The following is a 23,087-nucleotide window of genomic DNA, read 5'->3' as shown; positions in this document are numbered from 1 at the left end:
TTTTCATCTTCTTCTATCTCAGACTTTCCTTCGAGTCATTCTTCTATTTGAAGAATATTCTTTAGAAGTTATTTTGTGAGGTCAGTTGGTTTTAAAATTTAGCTTTGGTCCCTTTTTAAATGTTTTATTATTTAACTCTTAATTCTTTTTTTTATTACTCAGATGAATTTATCCCGTCTGTAGTTGTATAATGATCATTCACAGGATTTCCATCCCATGACCCAAGCACATCCCCCCACCCCCCAAACTGTCTCCTTCAGAGACCATAAGTTTTTCAATGTTTGTGAGTCAGCAGAGTCAGCATCTGTTCTTCAAAGAAGTTCAGTCTGTCCTTTTTTCAGATTCCACATGTCAGTGAAAGCATTTGATGTTGCTGTCTCATTGTATGGTGGACTTCACCTTAGCATGATAATTTCTAGGTCTGTCCATGTTGCTGCAAATGCCCTTTTAATGGCTGAGTAATACTGCATTGTGTGTATGTACCACATCTTCTTGATCCATTCCTCCGTCGATGGACATTTAGGTTGTTTCCATGTCTTGGCTATTGCAAATAGTGCTGCAGTGAACACCGGAGTACGTGTGTCTTTGCGAGTCGTGGTTTCCTCTGGATAGATGGTCAGGATTGGGATTGCTGGATCAAATGGTAGTTCTATGTTTAGTTTTCTGAGGAATCTCCATACTGCTTTCCACAGTGGTTGCACCAACTCACAATCCCAGCAACAGTGTAGCAGGGTTCCTTTTTCTCCACACCCTCTCCAGCACTTCTTATTTGTAGACTTTTTTTTTTTTTTTGTCTTTTGTCTTTTGTCTTTTTTGTTGTTGTTGTTATTGTTGCTATTTCTTGGGCCGCTCCCGCGGCATATGGAGGTTCCCAGGCTAGGGGTTGAATCGGAGCTGTAGCCACCGGCCTACGCCAGAGCCACAGCAACGCTGGATCCGAGACGCGTCTGCAACCCACACCACAGCTCACGGCAACGCCAGATCCTTTAACCCACTGAGCAAGGGCAGGGATCGAACCCGCAACCTCATGGTTCCTAGTCGGATTCGTTAACCACTGCGCCACGACGGGAACTCCCTTATTTGTAGACTTTTTGATGATGGCCATTCTGGTTGGTGTAAGGTGGTACCTCATCATGGTTTTGATTTGCATTTCTCTAATAGTGATGTTGAACATCTTTTCATGTGCTTTTTGGCCATCCGTATGTCTTCCTTGGAGAATTGTCTGTTTAGATCTTCTGCCCATTTTTCGATCGGGTCATTTGTTTTTTTGGTATTGAGCGGTAGGAGGTGTTTATAAAGTTTGGAGATGAATCCCTTGTCAGTCGATCCATTTGCAAAGAGTTTCTCCCATTCTGTGGGGTGTCTTTTCGTTTTGTTTAGGGTTTCCTTTGCTGTGCAGAAACTTTGAAGTTTCCTTAAGTCCCATTTGTTAATTTTTGTTTTTATTGTCATTCCTCTAAGAGGTGGATCTGAGAAGATGCTGCTATGATTTATGTCGGAGAGTGTTTTGGCCTATGTTTTCCTCTAAGAGTTTGATAGTGTCTGGTCTTATATCTATGTCTTTAATCCATTTTGAGTTTATTTTTGTGTATGGTGTGAGGGAGTGTTCTAATTTCATTCTTTTCCATGTGGCCGTCCAGTTTTCCCAGCACCACTTACTGAACAAGCTGTCTTTTCTCCATTGTATAGTCTTGCCTCCTTTGTCATAGATCAGTTGGCTGTAGGTGCATGGGTTTAGTTCTGGGCTTTCTACCCTGTTCCACTGATCTATATTTCTGTCTTTGTGCTAGTACCATATGGTTTTGATGACTGTTGCTTTGTAGTATAGTCTGAAGTCTGGGAGCCTGATTCCTCCAGTTCCATTTTTCTTTTTCAGGATGTCTTAGGCTATTCTGGGTCTTTTGTACTAACAAGCAAACTTTAAAATATTTTGTTCAGGAGCTCCCGTTGTGGTGCAGTGGTTAATGAATCTGACTAGGAACCATGAGGTTTCGGGTTCGGTCCCTGCCCTTGCTCAGTGGGTTAACGATCCGGCGTTGCCGTGAGCTGTGGTGTAGGTCACAGACGCGGCTCGGATCCCGCGTTGCTGTGGCTCTGGCGTAGGCCGGTGGCTACAGCTCCGATTCAACCCCTAGCCTGGGAACCTCCATATGCCAAGGGAGTGGCCCAAAGAAATAGCAAAAAAAAAAAAAAGACAAAAAAAAATTTTTGTTCAAGTTCTGTGAAAAATGTCCTTGGTAATTTGATAGGGATTGCATTGAATCTGTAGATTGCCTTAGGTAGTATAGTCATTTTGATAATATTAACTCTTCCAATCCATGAGCATGGTATATCTTTCCATCTATTTGTGTCTTTTTTTTTTATTTCTTTCATCAGTGTCTTACAGTTTTCAGAGTACAGGTCTTTTGTCTCTTTAGGTAGGTTTACTCCTAGGTATTTTATTATTTTGGATGTGATGGTAAACGGGATTGCTTCTCCAACTTCTTTTTCTGCTCTTTCATTGTTAGTGTATAGAAATGGCGTCGATTTCTGTGTATTAATTTTGTATCCTGTGACTTTGCCAAATTCATGGATGAGCTCTAACAGTTTTCTGATGGAGTCTTTAGGATTCTCTAGGTACAGTATCATGTCATCTGCAAATAGTGATAGTTTTATTTCTTCTTGTCCAATTTGGATTCCTTTTATTTCTTTTACTTCTCTGATTGCTGTGGCTAGGACTTCCAAAACTATGTTGAAGAGTAGTGGGGAGAGCGGACATCCTTGTCTTGTTCCTGATCTCAGCGGGAATTCTTTCAGCTTTTCACCATTGAGAATGATGTTCGCTGTGGGTTTGTCATATATGGCCTTTATCATGTTGAGGTAGGTTCCTGCTATGCCCACCTTCTGAAGGGTTTTTATCAGAAATGGGTGTTGGATTTTGTCAAAGGCTTTTTCCACATCTGCTTAGAGGATCATATGGTTTATATTCTTCAGTTTGTTAATGTGGTGTATCACACTGATGGATTTGTGGATATTGAAGAGCCCTTGCATCATAGGATAAATCCCACTAGATCATGATGTCCAATCCTTTTACTGTATTGTTGGATGCAGTTTGCTAGTATTTTGTTGAGGATTTTTGCATCGATGTTCATCAGTGAAATTGGCCTGTAGTTTTCTTTTTGTGTGGAGTCTTTGTCTGGTTTTGGTATCAGGGTGATGTTGGCCTCATTATTTAACTCTTAATTCTTAAAAGACAGTTTTTTCTGGATATAAATTCTCTGTTATATATTCAGAATATAATTCCATATTTTTTCTCAGTGCTTTGAAGGCCATTGTTGCTGTTGAGACATCTGTCCTCAGTCTGTCAATCCTCTGTAAGTCCCTGTCTTTTATTTTTGGCTGCTCTTTGGCTTTTCTCTCTGTTTTGCTAAAATGTGCTCAGATATGGATTTCTCTTTTATTTATCTTGCTTGGTGTGTGTGTGTGTCTATGTGTGTAGGTAGTGCTTCCTGTATCTGTAGATCTTTCATTTGTTCTGGCAAATTCTGTCATGCTGTCTTTATATATTTCTTTTCCATTTTCTCTTTTCTGTCCTTGTGGAATTCCACTTAGATCTGTCCTCCTTTTCACTTAATCTTGCCTTTATATTTAATATCTCCTTGTCCCTCTGTGCTACTGAAGCCTTCATGGTACATTTCTTGAGCCGTTAGTTCCAGTTCATTAATTTCTTTTTTGGCTGATGTCTCATTTGTTGGTTCTGTTTTAGTGATTAGGCTTTTTTTTTTCTTTCTTTTTTTTTTTTTTTTTTCTGAAACTTGTATTTGGCTCTCTCTGGTCACTTTGGGTACATCTTATTGCTTGCTCTTTCAATCCTTTAAACATTTAACTAATTATTTTATTTCTTCCTTCCTAATCTGGTGAGTTCAACTATGTCCTTACTGATTTTCTGCCTTTTGGAGCCATCCATTTCTAGTGGAAGGGTGTCGAAGACTCCGTCTGTAATAGTGGATTCATCTCTTTTTCCTTGGAGTGTCTCACATTTTGCCTCATGTAATTTGATGCTCTGTTGTTAGGTACATACACATTAAGGAGTATTATGTCTTCTTAGGGAATTGACCTATCTATTGTGCCCTTAGATATCCCTGATAACTTGCCTTGTTCTGAAGTCTGCTCTGTATGAAATTTTTTTTTTTTTTTTTTTTGTCTTTTTTGTCTTTATAGGGTTGCACCTGCGGCATGTGGAGGTTCCCAGGCTAGGGCTCAAATCACAGCTATAGCTGCCAGCCTACACCACAGCCACAGCAATGCCAGATCCGAGCTGTGTCTGTGACCTACACCACAGCTCATGGCAACGTTGGATCCTTAACCCACTGAGCGAGGCCAGGGATCGAATCTGCAACCTCATGGTTCCTAGTGGGATTTGTTTCCACTGTACCACGACGGGAACTCCTGTATGAAATTAATATAGGTACTCCCACTTTCTTTTTATTTGTGTTAGCATGGTGTATCTTTCTCAATCCATTTAGCTTTTATTCTATATGTGTCTTTATATTTAACGTGGGTTTCTTTTAGGCGTCATAGTGGGTCTTGTTTGATCCACTCTGGCAATCCCGGTCTTTGATTTGGTGCTTTTAGACCACTGACAGTCACAGTGACTATTGGCATAGTTGGGTTAATGTCTACCATATTTATTTATTTATTTATAAAATGATTGGTTTTTTTGGTCTTTTTTGCATTTCCTAGGGCCACACCCACGGCACATGGAGGTTCCCAGGCTAGGGGTCTAATCAGAGCTGTAGCCGCTGGCCTACGCCAGAGCCACAGCAACGCCAGATCTGAGCCATGTCTGCAACCTACACCACAGCTCACAGCAACACCAGATCCTTAACCCAGTGAGAGAGGCCAGGGACCGAACTTGCAACCTCATGGTTCCTAGTCAGATTTGTTAACCACTGAGCAATGGCGGGAACTCCTATAAAATGATTTTTATCTTTTCTATTATAGCTGGAAATATATACAGTGTTCTGTCAATTTTCTACTGTAAGGTAAGGTGTCCCAGTCACACGTACATATATACATTCTTTTTCTCACATTATATACTCCATCATAAGTGACTAGATATAGTTCCCAGTGTTACGCAGCAGGATCTCATTGCTTATCCATTCCAGAGGCAATATTTTGCATCTGTTAACCCCAAATTCCCAGTGCATCCTGCTTCTTCCCACTCCCCTCTGGCAACCACAAATCTGTTCTCTGAGTCCATGAGTTTCTTTTCTGTGAAAAGTTGGTTTGTGCTGTTTGTTAGAGTCCAGATATAAGTGATATCATGTGGTATTTGTCTTTCTCTTTCTGACTTACTTCACTTAGGATGAGAGACTCTAGTTCCATCCATGTTTCTGCAAATGGCTCTACCATATTTATTATTGTTGTTTTGATCCTTTGTTTTTCTTGGTTTTTCACTCTTTTTCTGCCTTCTGTGGTTTTTATTTTTTAATTTTCAAAAATTTAATCAATTAATTTTTTTTTTAGGGCTGTACCTGTGGCATATGGAGGTTCCCAGGCTAGGGGTTGAATTGGAGCTACAGCTGCTGGCCTACGCCACAGCCATAGCAAGGCCAGGTCCAAGCCATGTCTGCGACCTACACCGCAGCTCACGGCAATGCCTGATCCCTGGACCACTGAGCAAGGCCGGGGATCGAACCCACATCCTCATGGATCCTAGTTGGATTCGTTTCCCCTGCGCCAACACCGCTGTGTTCCCTTCTGCGGTGGTCTTGGCACACTCCTGCCTTGTGTGGTTTTTAATCAGGCATTTTATAATTACATTTTTCTCTCCCCTCTTAGAATGTCAGTTATACTTCTTTTTCGCTTTTTTAATAGTTGCCCTAGAATTTGCCATGTTTATTTACAGCTAATCCAAGTCCACTGTAGAATAACCTACTGCTTCACAGATTGCGTGAGTACCTCATGGTAACAAAATAATCCTAATTCCTCGCTCCTGTTTCTTACATCATTGCCATCATTGATCCCACCTAGAAGTGAGCACACATAAGCGTATGTGTGTCCAGGCATACACACATCACTGAATACATCGTTGGTATTATTATTTTGAACAAACATTTATCTGTTAGATTAAGAATAAGAAAAATAAAAGTTTTTATTTTACTTTCACTTACTCCTCTTTGATGCTCTTCCGCTCCTTTTGTTGATCTGAGTTTCTGACCTGTACCATTTTCCTTCTCTTGAGAGGACTTCTTTAAACATTTCTTTTAAGGTATGTTTACTGTTGGCAGATTTCTTCAGTTTTTCTTCATCTGAGAAAGTTTTTATTTTTCATTTTTGAGAAATAGCTTTACAGGGTACAGAATTCTTAGTAATATTTTCCTAACAGTTTGAATATTTCACTCCATTCTTTTCCTGCTTTTGCATGGTTTCTGAGAAGTTAGATGTAATTCTTCTCTTTCCTCCTCTATATTTAAGGTATTGCACCCCTCCTGCTCCATTCAGGATTTTTTCTTTATATTTGATTTTCTGTAGTTTGAAATTGATGCCTAAGTGTGGTTTCTTTGGAATTGATTTTGCTTGGTGTTCTGTGAGCTTCCTGCATGTCTGCTTTGGTGTCTGAGAGTAATTTGGCAGAAAATCAGTCATTAATGTTTCAAATATTTCTTCTCTTCCTTTCTCTCTTTCTTCTTTTGCCATCCTATTCCATATGTGTTATACTTTGGTAGTTTTCCCAGTTCTTGGTTTTTTTTTTTTTTTTTTTTTCAGTCTTTTTTTTTGTTTGTTTGCTTTTCAGTTTTGGAGGTTTTTACTGAGATAGCTTCAAGGTCAAAGATTCTTCCTTCAACCATGTCCTCTGTCCAAGAATCTGACTGCAATGGGTCAGGTCACTGTGAAGGTGCAGGTTTGTTCCCCAGCCTGGTGTGGTGGGTTAAATAAAGGATCTGGAATTGCCACAGCTGTGATGTGTAGGTTGCAGCTGCAGCTTGGGTTCAGTCCCTGGCCCAGGAACTTTCATGTGCTGCAGGTGTGGCCATTAAAAAAAAAAAAAAAAGTCCATCAAAGTCATTTTTCCTTTTTGTTACAGTGTTTTTTGATCTCCAGTATTTCTTTTTGGTTCTTTCTTAGATTTTCCATCTCTCTGCTCACATTGCCTATCTGTTCCTTCATTCTGTCTACTTTTTGCATTAGAGCTCTTAGCATATTAATCACAGTCCTTTTAAGTTCCTGGTCTGATAATTCCAACATCTCTGTTCTTTCTGAGTCTGATTATGGTGCTTGCCTTGTCTCTTCAAACTGTGTTTTCTGCCTTTCAGTACATCCTGCATTTAGCTGGACATGACGTACTGGTTAAAAGGAACTGCTGTAAATAGGTCTTTAGTACTGTGGTGGTAAGGTGTGGCGTGAGGGGAAGTGTGCCGTGGACCTGTGCCCACGTCTCAGCCGTGTATGTGTGTGTGTGTGTGTGTGTGTGTGTGTGAGAGAGAGAATGTAGGCTTTGGGTTTTTTGTTTTTTATCGTGAACAATGTGTAACATGAATCGCAGCATCTTAACCGTTTCTAAGGGCAGAGTACTGTCACGCTGGGTGTGATCATGCTGCTGTGCAGCCACTCTCCAGACCGTCTTCACTGTGCAGAACTCAAACTCTGTCCCTGTTAAAGCAGGACTCCCCATTCCTCCCTCCCCGCAATCTAGGCAGTCACTCTTCTACTTTCCGTGTCTGTGAACTTGACTGCTCTAGAGACCTCAGGTAAGCGGAGTCTCACAGCCTGTGTGTTCTTGTCACTGGCTTCCTTCACTTAGTGTAATGTTCTCAAGGTTCATCCATGTTTTCGTGTGTGTCAGAATTTCTTTCCCTTTTAAGGCCAAATAATACGCCTATGTATGTACTTACCACGTTTTGTTTATTTATTCATCGGATGGTGGACACTTGTGTTGCTTCCGCCTCTTATTGTAAATAATGTTGCTGCGAACACGGGTGTGCAAACATCTCTTCAAGATCCTTTCAGTTCTTTTGGGTATATACCCAGAAGTGAAATTGCTGGATCATATGGTTGTGGTTTTTTTTGTTTTTTTTTGTTTTTGAGGAAACGCCATACTGTCTTTCACAGTGGCTTATACCATTTTGCAGTGCTGTCAGCAGTATGTAAGGGTTCCAGTTTCTCCGCATCCTTGCCAACATTTTTTTATACGTAACCATCTGAATGAGTGAGGTGATGGCTCATTGTGGTGCTGTGTGGAAACAGTTCTTTTAGTAGCATCCTTTTGCGTGTCCTCAGAAGGCTGTGTTCCCTTCTGCAGTGGTCTTGGTATACTTGCCCATTTGCTTGGCATCTGCCCCTCGCCTCCACCATCCCTTCCATCAGGGATTTCACATCCACTCTTCTTTCATATCGGGGCTTTCAGAACATCACGCACTTCTGTGTGGCCTTTGTCATAGCTGTAATCATTTGATTAATACCTAATCTTCATTCCTGGACTGTAGGCTATGAGGAAGGTAGGGCCATATGTCTGCTTGCTCACAGCTGTCTTTTTAGCACCCAGCTTAGTGCCTGGTACACAGCAACAGCAACATTAATAAAAATCACTACCACAGTGTAGCGTTTACTGTGTTCCAGACACAACTTTTAAAAATTAAGAAATAAGCACAGGGAACTATATCCAGTCACTTTTGGTGGAACATGATGGAAGATGATATGAGAAAAAGAATATATATATGTTTTAACTGGGTACAGCAGAAATTGACAGAACATTGTAAATCAGCTATAATGTTAAAAAAGATTAAATAATTTTCATGCAGTAGATTCACTCCTTTCAGTATACAGTTCTGTGCATTTTGAGAAATATAAGCAGTTGTGTAACCACCACCACATCAAAACATGGAGCAGTTCCATAACTCCCAAAAATTTTCCTGTGCCCTTTCTCCCCCCTTTTTTTCCTGAGTTTATTTTTTCTTCCAACATTATGAAATAGAAGTGACATGAAACATTATGTAAGTTTGAGGTGAACAGCGATGATTTGATTCACAGATGTTGCAGAATGAGTGCCATGCTCAGGTTACTTCACACCCCCATCGCTTCTTATAATTAGCGTGTCTTTTTTGTGGTGACAGTATTTCAGATATACTCTCTCAGCAGCTGTCAAATATATAATAGAGTGTCATTAACCATAGGCCATTTGGAGCTCTGAGCTATGCTTAATACTGTATTGAACACTTCATTATGTGCAGAGCTGGCTGGCACTGCAGGCGAGATAAACATTGGAGTTCAGGTGTTTGTGGTTTAGGAGGTATGATGAATTACACTGAAGAATAGCCCTACCAGGCGAGCAGAGAAGACCCTTGCCATCTGAGTCTGGGCAGCATTTCCTTGCACCATGTGCATATCTAAAGGAGCTGGTGCTGCACTGGATAAGACAGGTTTTCTGTGGAATACATCTCTAATACACAGTCAACAGGAACATGATTTGACACTGGCACAGCTGTGGTAAGATTGCATCTTTTGAATAAGCCTGGGTGGAATCATGCATACCTGTCTGCAGCTATTATCTCACCAGCATGTTTGGGAAATTAAGTGCTAGAGAATAATGCAATTAAATATATTAAATCATTATTAAACTCCGTTATCTTTGCAGTGCTGTTGTAAAATTTTCATGTGTGTAGTTGTTTGCCTGCGTATGGAGGTAGTAGCCAAGTGACAAGTGATTGCTGAGTGTCCCCACCCCCTCCCCCTCGTCCACCCCTTAGGCTCTTTGACATTGATTTTTTTAAAAAAAGTGAAGCATAGTTGTTTTATAATACTATATCAGTTTAAGGTGTACAGCATAATGGTTCAATATTTTTATAGGTTTTATTCCATATAAAGTTATTATGAAATAATGGCTGTATATTTCCCTGTGCTGTACAGTATATCCTTATTGCTTATCTATTTTATACCTAGTAGTTTGTACCTCTTAATCCCCTCGCCCTGTCTTGCCCCTCCTCCTTCCCTCTCGCCTTTGGTAACCAGTCGTTTGTTTTCTGTATCTGTGAGTCTTTCTGTTTCATTATATATATTCACTTGTTTTATTTTTTAGATTCCACATGTAAGTGATAACACACACTATTTGTCTTTTTCTGACTTATTTCACTAAGCATAATACTCTCTAGGCCCTTCTGAGAGTGTCCCTGCCTTTAAAGGTAGTCTTGGAAGGCACATTTGAACTAGCCTCTCGGCAGCTATTGAAACTCATCAGGAACCAGTTGGAATGATATTTCTGGCTGGTGGACAACTCCCCAGGGAAAGGCGTGACTGTAATTAGAGGCAGGTCGCTATAGTTACTTTAGTTAAGAAAGGTAGGAAGGAAAGCAGTCGGTGAGCCCCAAGTATGGGGAGAAGCCCACTGCCCTCCGCCCTGCAGTAGGACCTAATTCAGGACGGCAGACAGCCAGGCCGCAGCGTTGCCATCCAGGCAGTAGAAATTGGGATGTGTTTAATTTACATCACCAATCAGAAAACTCATTTTTCTTTCCTTTTCTTCTCTCCAACCCCTAAACAAGGGTAAAAATCAAAAGCTTATTAAACTTTAGAGTGTTTGGAATATTTTATTCAAAAGTTCCTGTGCCATGATTTTCTTCCTGTTTTGCATTCATCTAATGACATCTAGTAACCTTCCCAAATCTCCTTTTTCCTTCTCATCTCAATCTTCTGCTTAACTGCTGTCTTAAATTTTTATGCTTTAGAAAGAGAACTTTATTCTAAAATTTTCTGATATTTGGATTTGTAACTGTTAATATGGGTTTTCTTTGTGGATACTTTCTTAGCTTGATTAAAATAGCATTTTTGATACTTTATTGGGATTTTTCTAGATGGAGAGAGTACTCATTAAGGTTTTTTTTTTTTTTTCTTAATTTTATGGCTGAATGCATGGCATATGGAAGTTCCTGGGCCAGGGATTGAATCCAAGCCACAGCTGCAACCTACACTGTAGCTGCGATCTATGCTGAGTTTTTTAACCCACTGCCCCAGGCTGGGAATTGAACCCGTGTCTCTGCAGCAACCTGAGCAGCTGCAGTTGGATTCTTAACCCACTGTGCCACTGTGAGAACTCTTTAAAAAACCTTTCTTAATAATTGATTTAAATTATCTAAAGGAGTTCCTGTCGTGGCACAGCAGAAAAGAATCCAACTAGGAGCCATGAGGCTGCAGGTTTGATCCCTGGCCTTGCTCAGTGGACTAAGGATCCAGCATTGCCATGAGCTGTGGTGTGGGTCACAGATGTGGCTCAGATTGGGTGTTGCTGTGTGGCGGTGGTGTTGGCCGGCAGCTGTAGCTTGGATTGGACCCCTAGCCTGGGAACCTCCCTGTGCTGTGGGTGCGGCCCTAAAAAGACAAAAGACCAAAAAAAAAAAAAAAAAAAATCTAAAAACATCAGAGGATATAGGTGCCTGATACAGTTCACAGTGTGTGTAACCTGTTGATTGTAGAAGAATATGCCAGACAGAGAGGCAGTACAGAATAATTACAGAGTGAACACCCCGTAGCTGTCTCCCAGATCCAAGACATGGAATATATGGGCTGTTGCCAGCACTCCGGCAACCCCGTGTGCCCTTCCCCAGTAATTTCTAACCCCCTCCTGGTTCAGGTGACCACTGTCTGCTTTATGGTATATTTTCCTTGCCTTTCAAAGGTTAGTTGTACTTACTAGGTATGCAGCCTTAGCTGATAGGTTAGTTTGGCTTGTCTTTGAACCTTATATAAATGAATTCGTATTTTAAGTTTTCTTTCATCAGATCCCCTTGCTCAACAGTGTGCTTGTAAAATTCTCCCACCTCCATCTGGGCCGGGTCCCTTTACCTTGCCGTATAGAATTCTGTTGTTTAAGTATACCTCATGTGATCCATCTAGGTTGGTTTCAGTTTTTGACTAATGTAAATGCTGCTGCTGCCACAAATGCCTGTGTGTTTATCCATTGGGGTTCGAAGGATTCGTCCAGGGCACATGTGCAGGAGAGGAATTGCTGTGTAGAGCAAAGTCACAGCTTCCGAGGTTCTATCTAATACCAACTGTTTTCCAGAATGGTTGCATTCTTATAACTTGATGAATAGATTTCTGTCAAATTCGTTTACGTGGAAAATATCTTTCCAAACTTATTTTTTTTTTTTAAATTTTTGGCCTCTCCAGGGGCATCCTTAAGTTCCCAGGCCAGAGATCAAACCCATACCACAGCATCGACCCCGGCCACTGCACTGACAGGGCCAGATGCTTAACCTGCGCCGGTGGAGAACTCCCTTCCCAAATTTATCTCAGACCTTTAACCTTAATTCAGGTGCTTTAAAAAATAAAACAGGAGTTCCCGTCGTGGCGCAGTGGTTAACGAATTCGACTAGGAACCATGAGGTTGCGGGTTCGGTCCCCGCCCTTGCTCAGTGGGTTAACGATCCGGCGTTGCCGTGAGCTGTGGTGTAGGTTGCAAACGCAGCTCGGATCCCGCGTTGCTGTGGCTCTGGTGTAGGCCGGTGGCTACAGCTCCGATTCAACCCCTAGCCTGGGAACCTCCATATGCCGCGGAAGCGGCCCAAGAGATAGCAACAACAACAACAACAAAAAGACAAAAAGACAAAAAAAAAAAAATAAATAAATAAAACAAATTCCCTGTAATAGCAAATGTTAACCATATTGGTGGAAAGTTGGAGTCATTTAAAACAGAATAACCTGTAGTGAAATAACTCTAGTTAGAAAATGGAATGTCTAACTGGGGACGAGAGAGGCGGAGTGCAGCACAGGGCCTCCTGCATGACTGGTGGTGCTCCGTTGAGATTTGTTGGTTGATTAATCCAGGAATGTCTATAGTTAGTGCAGAATTTTCTTTTCTTAATGATGCACCATTCTGTCCCTAAGTTGTACTTTCCTAAATCCTGGCACTCCCAGTTTGCCGTTGGAACTGGAAGGTATGGAGAGTTAGGAGATGGTATGGAGATGTTCTATGCCCATTAAACAGTAGCTCTGCAATCTGTCAAGCATAATTTGTATCATTGTTTGTTGGTTGTTTGAAAAATACTGCTTCTGCACATTATGTGACTCTTCCAAATATTGTGACACACTCTGAAACATGAACTGTACTATCAAAATTCACATTTATGAATATCACCTCCAGTCCTGTGCAGAATGCCTTTAAACCATGGGGAGCTCTCAAACTCATAGTGAGAGATCCTTGTTTCCCCACTATTCTAGCTCTAACTCGAAAGCTCTCCTTTTCTCATTGGCAGCAAATACCCTCAGTTGTTTGCTTTTTTAAACTGACAGCTCACTTTGTTCATGTTGGAGAAAATTTGTCTGCCAAAGACCCAAGCCTGAATGACCCATAATTTGTCATTCATTCATTCTTTCCAGTAAACATGGCGTTTCATGAAAAAAAGCAATTTCCTCAGGAACTTAAACTGTAGTATGAGTGCCTTTTCTCGGGATTACCTCTCTGCTAGAGTAGTCAGCAGAAAAGCTCTGTGTGAACTTAGTGTTTGAAACAGAATATTTAACAGCTATGTACTGAAGGGGCGAGACTTAATAAATTAATAATTTTTACTGCTGCATTAAGAACATTGTTGGAGTTTCTGTCGTGGCTCAGTGGTAATGAACTTGACTAGTATCCATGAAGACACGGATTCGATACCTGGCCTTGCTCAGTGGGTTAAGGATCTGGAGTTGCCCTGAGCTGTGGTGTAGGTCACAGACATGGCTCAGATCCCGAGTTGCTGTGGCTGTGGTGCAGGCGGGCAGCTATAGCTGTGATTTGAGCCCTAGCCTGGGAACCTCCATATGCCATGGGTGCGGCCCTAAAAAGACAAAAGAAAAAAAGAACATTGTCATTGTTTAGAGAAGCTGGAGTTACAAAAAATCTGATGAGCACGGGTACTGGCTGGTGCCAGGGCCTTGATTTGTGTCACAGAGCTGGCACTCTGACCCACTGTTGCCTTCGCTCCATTGATAGGATTGTCAGCACAGTGAAGAAGGCAAATAATGTCTTCGTGTTATTCTGAACGTAATTGTGACGTTGCGGACCCCCTGGGAGGATGTCAGGGGACCGGTAGTTTACAGTGTCCCCTCTAACGTGGATGCTTCAGTCACCTCGGATTAGGTTCTTACATAGTTCGGATGCTGTGTGTGTTTCCTGGTCTTGAGAAGTTGCTTGTGCTTCCCCTCTGTGTGCTGTCCCCTGTGTCTTCAGTCCCTTGTGTCTTCAGGACTAAAGGAGTGTTATACCACGGTGGTAGACCTTTACAAGGAAGAACGTGGAAGAATTTGAATTTTTTTTAAGAATTTGAAGTTTGCAGCATTTGTTTTCACTTTTTCCTGTCAGGGACAGGTGCTTCTTGAGAGCATTTCGTTGTTGTGATTTTAGACATGTAAAAGTACATGCGCTGTGACTCATCTGAGATGGGTTCTCCTGGACTTTGCTGCTGGTAGACGACTTCAAAACCAGGAAGACAGCGGTGCTGTGCTCTGTGACCCACCAGCAATTACAGATGGAGAGTTTTAAAGGCCTCTGCTGCCTTGGGTCTTCAGGGATATTTTTCACTGAGGCTGAAAACATCAGTTCAGAGAACTTGTCTGAGCCTCTTCTGTCTCTTTTATAAGGATTCCTGCTTAGCTTAGGGTGACAGCCTCTGGAAGCTAAGTTCTCTTTCAGAGCTCAATGTCTTAGGAAAGCACGGTGTTAGTTTTTTTTTTTGTTTGTTTGTTTTTTTGTTTTTTTTTTTTTTTTTTTTTTGGTCTTTTCTAAGGCCACACCTGTGGCATATGGAAGTTCCCAGGCTAGGGGTCGATTTGGAGCTGTAGCTGCCAGCCTCCACCATGGCCACAGCAATGCATGATCTGAGCCGCACCTGCGACCTACACCACAGCTCACGGCAACGCCAGATCCTCAACCCACTGAGCGAGGCCAGGGATCGAACCTGCAACCTCATGGTTCCTAGTCAGATTCGTTAACTCCTGAGCCATGACAGGAACTCCTTCCTTCAGTATTCGTGGCTCCTGGCAGACGTAGTAAATGGTCCGTGGCATTCAGACCCCTTAGGCTACGTGTCCTCTGCAGGTTGACTGTTTAAATTTTACACGTCAGTAGCTCCATTTGATGCGTGGAAGTGTCCAGATGGATCTCTCATTTCAGTTACAGTGATTATTTTTTTTTATTATGTTATGTTCATGTGTTTATGAATAAAGGTGTGTTAGAACCTTTATTCTTTAGTATTTTAAAGTTCTTTTTTTTTTTTATCCTGTTTTGTTTTACAGATTTGTAAGACTCCAGGGCCTTCAAGCTGTGATTAGTCCGATAGTTCCTGAAATGACTGGGAAAACAGACGTTTTGTGTGCCAATTGAAGAGTGTATGTCTGTGTGTATTTAAAACCTTTCCATACTTACTCGAGAAGACGGGCTTATTCTTGTGCGCACTTGAAGAGTTGTGTACAACTGATGAAAATTAATCTAAGAATCAGATGGAGCAACTTGACACCACTGGGCTCAGGAGCCCGGGGAGAAAAACACATCACTAATGGCCAGTTTTCCATATGGTCTTCACGGGTAAAGAAAGTTTGCAAAAAGAAGAAAAAAAAACTTGCACAGATCGAGCCTCAAAAATACCTCTCCAGTTTAAAGAAGGAATTAAGTGAGAAGGTGACTGAGGGAAAAGTGTGATTTCAAGCCTTGCAGGTGGGAGCGTGAAGTGTTTTTTGCACTTTATTTTTCAGTGGGTCTGGTGATTTGGACAAACATAAAAATTCTGGACTAAAAAGTGACTCACCATGTGGTTCTGACTGAAGGAAAGCCAGTTAGGGTGTGATGGGACAAGTGTGAACAATGAACTGATTCCTTTGCCTTTTTTTTTTTTTTTTTTGTCTTCAGTTAACTGTATTTGAGAAATTTTAATTTATTATTTTCCCTTTTCCTTTCCTGTATCTATAGGACAATAGCTTAAGGTAGCAATTGAAACTGATGATTACAAAATAATTATCAAGGCGCATTCAAGTAAATCTTCCTCCTTTGGACTGTGCATGTGACGTTTGGAGACAGTCCCCGAAGGTCGGCAGCAAAGCGCCCATCAGCCCCGCGCGTCGCTCTTCAGGGAGACAGTGGGGAAGAGCTCGCCTCCCCTCCTGCCTGTGTTCGAGTTTTAAGGGATTCTCTTCCCTATTGATCCAGGAAGACGTGCACGTAAGAGGAGGACGACTTGATGGACTAATTCTGAGATTAGTTTTTTTTCCTTCTCGGTGGAAAAGTATGTAGTCTGTAGGAGCAGAAGGGGGAGAGGTGACTAGGAGAGGAGAAAGAGGACGCAGCCTGCCACCCGGCTCCGCGCCGTTTGTCTGCAGGAGGAGTTCGGGTTTGCCCGAGGCCAGCCCTGGGACTCTTCTGAGGTCAGGGGCTTTCTCCCCCACCCCTATGCAACCAAGGGGTGCACCAGCCTGCAGAGGGTCCCTCCCTGGGGACACAGCCACCTGCTAGGAAGCCAGGCTGGGCTTTCAAGCTGGAGGTTTCTGGTTCTGAACATTGGGGAAGGGAGACCCTTTTTCTCCTAAAATTTGGACTGCTGTCTGCACAAACTCTGGTTTGCACGGTTTGTGTGCCTTTTCTCCCCTTTATGCAATCTTTTTCAGCTTTAGCAGCAGAAATTTGTCTCATTGAGAAGATAAGCCAGAGGGTAGCTTCGGAAGGAAGATGATCCCCAGTGTTCTGTCTCTGTAACTGAATGTTTGAAGAGAAAATTCCAGCTCGAGGGATTCTTAAAGCCTTAAGTTACTTGAAATCTATGTATTTGCAACCCTTTGTCTCTGGAATCACATTACAAAACTGGAATCTCAGGCTGAGTGAGAAGAACCAAGTTGAGTGAAAAGAACACTCAGTTTCTTTATCACCACTGGTTAATGATGCTCTTTCTCCAAAGGGTCAGCCCGCTCTTCCTCTAAGGACTTGAAAATAGAAATGGACCCCACATTTTTTTTAAGCATTACCTTTTCTTAGCAGACTGCCGTCATCTTTTATAGAGGAATTTTTTCACTATGCATTTGTTGGATCTTTATAAAATACTGACCTTCTAATCAGAACCAGGTCAGTCTTAATTAAAGGGGGTCTGGGAACACAGCGCAAGCCAACCGCAGAAATAAAACACGTCAATGAAAGGAATTGGTTTAACTTTTTCGGCATTTAGCATTACTTTTTTTAAGTAAAACGGTTCTTCCAAAAAAAGTATGTATGCGGCAGTGGAGCATGGGCCCATCCTCTGCAGCGACTCCAACATCCTCTGCCTGTCCTGGAAGGGCCGTGTCCCCAAGAGCGAGAAGGAGAAGCCCGTGTGCCGGAGGCGCTACTACGAGGAGGGCTGGCTGGCCACGGGCAACGGGCGGGGTGTCGTCGGGGTGACCTTCACCTCCAGCCACTGCCGCCGGGACAGGAACACTCCGCAGAGAATCAACTTCAACCTGCGGGGCCACAACAGTGAGGTGAGCCGGCTTCTCTTTCGCTTCCAGCGGTGTTAGAGTCCCGTCTGTCCCCCGCCCCCGCCATAGACTCAAAACTTACTTTGCTTCAGTTTCTCAGACTTGATGCCAAGTGGGACTTGTCAAACTGTGAGCGCTGTCTTCTGTCTTCCAGTGGGAGACACAGTTCCTGGTGGCCTGTGTCTGCCTCTGAGCGAGCCCTCTCTCCAGCATTCCGCATTCTCCTTTCTCTGCACTGGGAGGCTGCCCCCTGGCAGGGATGCCAGGGCGGCTTTCTGACCAGGTGTGAGGTGGGCTGGGATGATCCTAACCTGCCTGTCATGTCCTGAGCCTTTATGGTCACCCAGCGTCCATGTGAGTGAGGCATGCCGTGTCAGATGGCGGTGCAGACCTGGAGGTGTGTTGTGCTTGGTTGACACCTGCGTGCCCTGTCGTGGTTTAGCACCGAGCTTGTGTTTCTTGTACAAAGGAGTTAATTGGATAGAGGTGAAAGGTAATTAATTGGACAAGAGCCATGGTTTTCCACATCTGTTGGAGATATCATGCTGTGTATACATGCATATGGATTCTTCTGGGCTTCTGAAACATAAGCGTGGCCATTGTCTTTGAAATTCCTTCAACCCACACTTAGCGAACAGTGTGATTCAACGAAGAGGTGTACTTTTGTGGCGCGTCAGCCGTGTCATGCTTCACTGCGGACTGCTTTCTCATGAGGAGTCCACCTTAAGTCGTCGTTCTGGTTTTGGAAGGGCTGTGTAAAGGGGCAGAGTGTCTTTGAAGGGTAGCATCCAGCAACGTGCGTTAACCGTAAGCGTGTATCTCAGTGATTATTTCCACACGCAGTCCCCGGTGTAACCTACACCGGCTCAGGATGGAGACAATTTCCAGGACCAGTCACAGGTGCCTCTGCCCCTCCCCAGGCCCTGCCGCCACTGAGAGGTGCCCCAGGCTGCGCGGTCACCACAGATCATTTGTGCCTGTGCTTGACCTGGATGTCAAAATCATTCTTTTGACTCTCTTTGGGTCTGGCTTCTTTCACTCAACGGTATGTCTGTGAGATTCGTCTCTGTGGTGTGTGCTCTGAGTTTGTTCTTTTAAGTTGATGTTAGTTTTCCACAAAAGGAAGACACCACAGTTTCCCCACTCTTCTGTTGGTGGGTGTTTGGATTGCTTCCAGTTCCTGGCTCTTTTGGTGAAACCTGCTCTGAGCATTTGGGTGCCTTCTTGTGGATCTGTGCTCTCCTGATGGAGTTTCTGGGTGTAGAGTAGGCCTGTGTTTAGGCTTAGTAGGAAGTGCTAGAAATAGTTTGCAATGTATGAAAAGTTTCAGTGGTGTAAGAAACTTCTTTTGGATTAGAATTTTTCATATAAAAAAGGCAGTTTTGGGCAAGAAGTTGTGGTTTACAACTTACAAATGCTTTTTTTTCTTTTCTTTTATGGCTCTACCCATAGCATATAGTAGTTCCATATGGCAGGCCAGGGATTGAAACCGAGCCACAGCGGATCCTTCTAACTCACTATGCTGGACCCTTTAATGCACAGTGCCTGCCAGGCCAGGGAACGAACTGGTGCCTCTGCAGCAATCCGAGCCACTATAGTCAGATTCTTAACCCACTGTGCCACAACGGGAATGCCATAGATTACAAATACTTCTATCCTACTACTACTACTACTGCACGCACACGCACACGCACATGCACACACACATACTCTTGTAATTTTGAACTGGGTGCTCTCTTAAAAGATGTATTTTTCTAATGCTGTGTAACCAGTTACCATGGATTTAGTGACACACAACTGCCACTTCTTTTTTCTTTTGTTAAAATTTTATTGGAGTATACTTGACCTACCATGTTGTAATAGTTTCAGGTGTATGGCAGAGTGAATCAGTTATGCATTTAAATATATCTGTTCTTTTTTTCCCATATAGGTTATTGGGTAGCTTTTCCTGTGCTATACAGTAGATTCTCATTAGTCATCTGTTTTATATAGTAGTGTGAATATGTTATTCCCAGCCTCCCAATTCTTCCCTGCCCCTAATGGTGTCACCTTTGGTAACCATAAGATTGGTTTTGAAGTCTGTGAGTTTGTTTCTGTTTTATAAATAAGTTCTTTTGTATCATTTTATATTAGATTCCACATGTAAGTGATATCATATGATATTTGTCTTTCTCTGTCTGACTTACTTCACTCAGTATGATAATCTCTGGGTCCATTCATGTTGCTGCAAATGGCATGATTTCATTCTTTTTTAGGGCTGAATAATATTCCATTCTATATATGTTCCATGTCTTCTTTATCTATTTCTCTGTTGATGGACATTTAGGTTGCTTCCATGTCTTTGCTATTGTAAATAGTGCTTCAGGGAACATTGGGATTTATGTATCTTTTCGAGTCATGGTTTTCTCTGGAGACTTGCCTGGGAGTGGGGTTGCTGGATCATGATGGTTCTATATTTAGTTTTTTAAGGAACTTCCATACGGTTTCCACAGTAGTTGCAGCAAATTACATTCCCACCAACAGAGGGTTTCCTTTTCTCCACACTCTCTCCAGCATTTATTGTTAGTATATTAAAAAAAATTATTGGAGTATAGATGATTTAAAATGTTGTGCCAGTTTTTGATACTGTTTGTAGACTTTTTTGATGATGGCCGTTCTGACTGGTGTGAGGTGATGCTTCATTATAGTTTTGACTTGCATTTCTCTAATAATTAGTGATGCTGAGCAGCTTTTCATGTATTTTGTGGCCGTCTCTTTTCTTTGGAGAAATGTCAATTTAGAGCTTCTGCCCATTTTTTGATTTTTTTTGTTTTTTGGATATAAAGATTCATGAGATGTTTGTGTATTTTGGAGCTTAATCCCTTATCAGTTACAATACAAAAGACCTTGAATAGCCAAAGCAATATTGAAAAAGAAAAATCGAACTGGAAGAATCAGGCTCCCTGACTTCAGTCTAAACAACAAAGCCACAGTCATCAAAACAGTATGTTAGTGGCACAGAAACAGAAATATAGATCAGTGAAACAGGATAGAAAGCCCAGAATTAAACCCAAGCACCTGCGGTCAACTAATCTATGACAAAAGAGGCAAGAATATGCAGTGGAGGAAAGGCAGTCTCTTTAATAAGCAGTGCTGGAGCAACTGGACAGCTACATGTAAAAGAATGAAATTAGATCACTCTCTAACACCACACACAAAAATAAACTCAAAATGGATTAAAGACCTAAACGTAAGGCCGGATACTATAAGACTCCTAGAGGAAAACGTAGGCAGAACACTCTTTGACGTAAATCGTAGCAGTATCTTATTTGATCCACCTCTTAGAATCATGAAAATAAAACCAGAAATAAACCAATGGGACCTAATTAAACTTAAAAGCTTTCACACAGCAAAGAAAACCATTGGAAAAAAAAAAAGCAAAAAACAAGAAGACAATCCACAGAATGGGAGAAAACCTTTGCAAACAACAGCCACTTATCTCACGTTTCCGTGGGTCTGAATCCTAGCAGTGTCCTCCGCAAGGAGCCATACAGGCCTGGGAAGCATGGACTGTGAGCTCATCTGAGGCTTGGGGGTACCTTTCAGGCACATTCAAATTGTTGGCAGAAATCAGTTCCTTGCAGCGTAGGCCTGAGGCCCTCAGCTCCTCGAGGCCACCCACTGCTCCTGCTGTGTGGCCCGCTCCACAGCATCAGCATGGTAGTTTGCTTCTTAAAGGCCAGCAGGAGAGCATCTGCTGTAGCTTTGAATCTCTCTGACTTTCTATCTTTGAGAAAAGCCTCACCTGATTAGGTCAGACCCATCCACACTCCCCATGAGGGGACCGTATGGGGGTGTTGTTCTAGAATTCTGCCTGTCACAGAAGAGGTGATTATAGTTGCCAGTGGTATGGATAGTTCACTGCTGAAACTGTTTCATTTTGTATTTTTACTTTTTTGGGGGGGGCCACACCTGCAGCGTATGAAAGTTCCCAGGCTAGGGGTTGAATGGGATTGAATCGGAGCTGTAGCTCCCAGCCTACACCGCAGCCAAAGCAACACCAGATCGGAGCCTGCAACTTACACCACAGCTCATGGCAATGCTGGATCCTTAACCCATTGAGTGAGGCTGGGGATTGAACCTGCATCCTCATGGATACTAGTCGGGTTTGCACTGCACCACAACGGGAACTCCTTGTATTTTTACTTTTAATTTCTTTTTTAAAAAAATTGAAGTATAAATTGATTTACAGTGTTGTGTTTCCGGTGTACTGCAAAGTGATTCAGATATATATATATATATATATATATATATATATCTTCATATATATATGCAACACAATATGTATAAGCAACATAATATATATCACGGCAACACCAGATCCTTAACCCACTGAGTGAGGTCAGGGATCGAACCCACAACCTCATGGTTCCGAGTTGGATTCGTTTTCTGCTACGCCACAGTGGAAACTCTTAATCTCTATTCTTAATGTTAGAATAGTTCCTGTTTACTGAGTCCCTGCCAAGTAGAGTGAGCAGCTTTCCTGTTTCCCAGCATGTGGCACTGTTGGTGCTAAAACTGGAAGAGTCACCAGCCAGCTGGGATGGCCAAGCACCAGAAGTGGTACCAGGCGCCTTCCATCCTGAGCACCTCATGTTGTTTTCACAGCAGACTTAGGGGTAGCTACCATTCTTCCCATTTTTCAGGTCAGAAAGCTAAGGCTTATGGATGTTAAACAGCTTGCCTAGGCTTGGAGGAGAGCTGGAATTTGATCCTGGAGCTCTGCCATTCCCCTTCAGCATGATGCGGCGTGTGTGTAAGTCCTCAGTCCCTTATCCACAGCGGTGAAAGCCAGGGACTCCAAAAATGGAAAAATTTTGCGCAACTAATTTACAGGTGAGACCTGAACTGGTGTGAGGTTATTTGTCGTCATCCCATCACGTCAGCGGCAGAAATATTTATGTCGTATTGTTGGGCGCTGCCCAGACCCTGCTGGGGGTATTACATGTTGATGGTATCTGCTGTTTTCAGAACCTGAAATTTCAAAAGCTCTGGATTTCAAAACTTAACTAGCCGCAAGGATTTCCAGTGAATGATTATCTTCCTTTAAGGGGATCATGAAAAGCAATCTTTGAAGAGTTCTATCTTTTTTCATTTCCAGGCAGGATGACATTTAACTCATCTCTGGCCATTGCTTAGTTACCTTAACTTTACTGCCCTTCCACGCAAGGACCAGAGTCCCCTTGCCCCCGCCCTGACACACCCTTAAAAAATCGAGCAAGGAACTGGTGCAAGATCTTACTCAGTTTCTGGCCATGGGATAACTAGACTGCAGACATCAGATGGAGGAAGCTGCTGATTTCACAGCCGAAAACCTGGGAATGTTTTTCTTCTTGAAAACAATTTCTTAATGGTTATTATCGATGTCATGCAAGTTCATCACCAATTATTTATTTATCTTTTTGTCTTTTCTAGGGCTGTGCCCATGGCATATGGAGGTTCCCAGGCTAGGGGTCTAATAAGAGCTGTAGCTGTTGGCCTGCACCACAGCCCCAGCAACGAGGGATCCTTAAGCCATTGAGTGAGGCCCGGGATGGAACCTACAACTTCATGGATGCTAGTTGGATTCGTTAACCACTGAGCCACGATGGGAACTC

General features: G+C 42.5%; 1 protein-coding gene across 1 annotated transcript in view; it reads left to right on the top strand.

Moving 5' to 3' along the window:
• Positions 1-23,087, top strand: part of TULP4 (tubby like protein 4) — a 240,786-nt gene that overhangs the window by 51,266 nt on the left and 166,433 nt on the right. Inside the window, 1 exon segment of the mRNA XM_021086385.1 lies at positions 15,250-17,454. Within this exon segment, the coding sequence (XP_020942044.1) occupies positions 17,203-17,454 (252 nt within the window). The 5' untranslated portion in view covers positions 15,250-17,202.

Source organism: Sus scrofa, chromosome 1 (genome assembly GCF_000003025.6).
Source record: "Sus scrofa isolate TJ Tabasco breed Duroc chromosome 1, Sscrofa11.1, whole genome shotgun sequence".
Taxonomy (NCBI): domain Eukaryota; kingdom Metazoa; phylum Chordata; class Mammalia; order Artiodactyla; family Suidae; genus Sus; species Sus scrofa.
The sequence above is the reverse complement of the archived record's forward strand: the minus strand, read 5'-3'. Positions and strand labels throughout refer to the sequence as shown.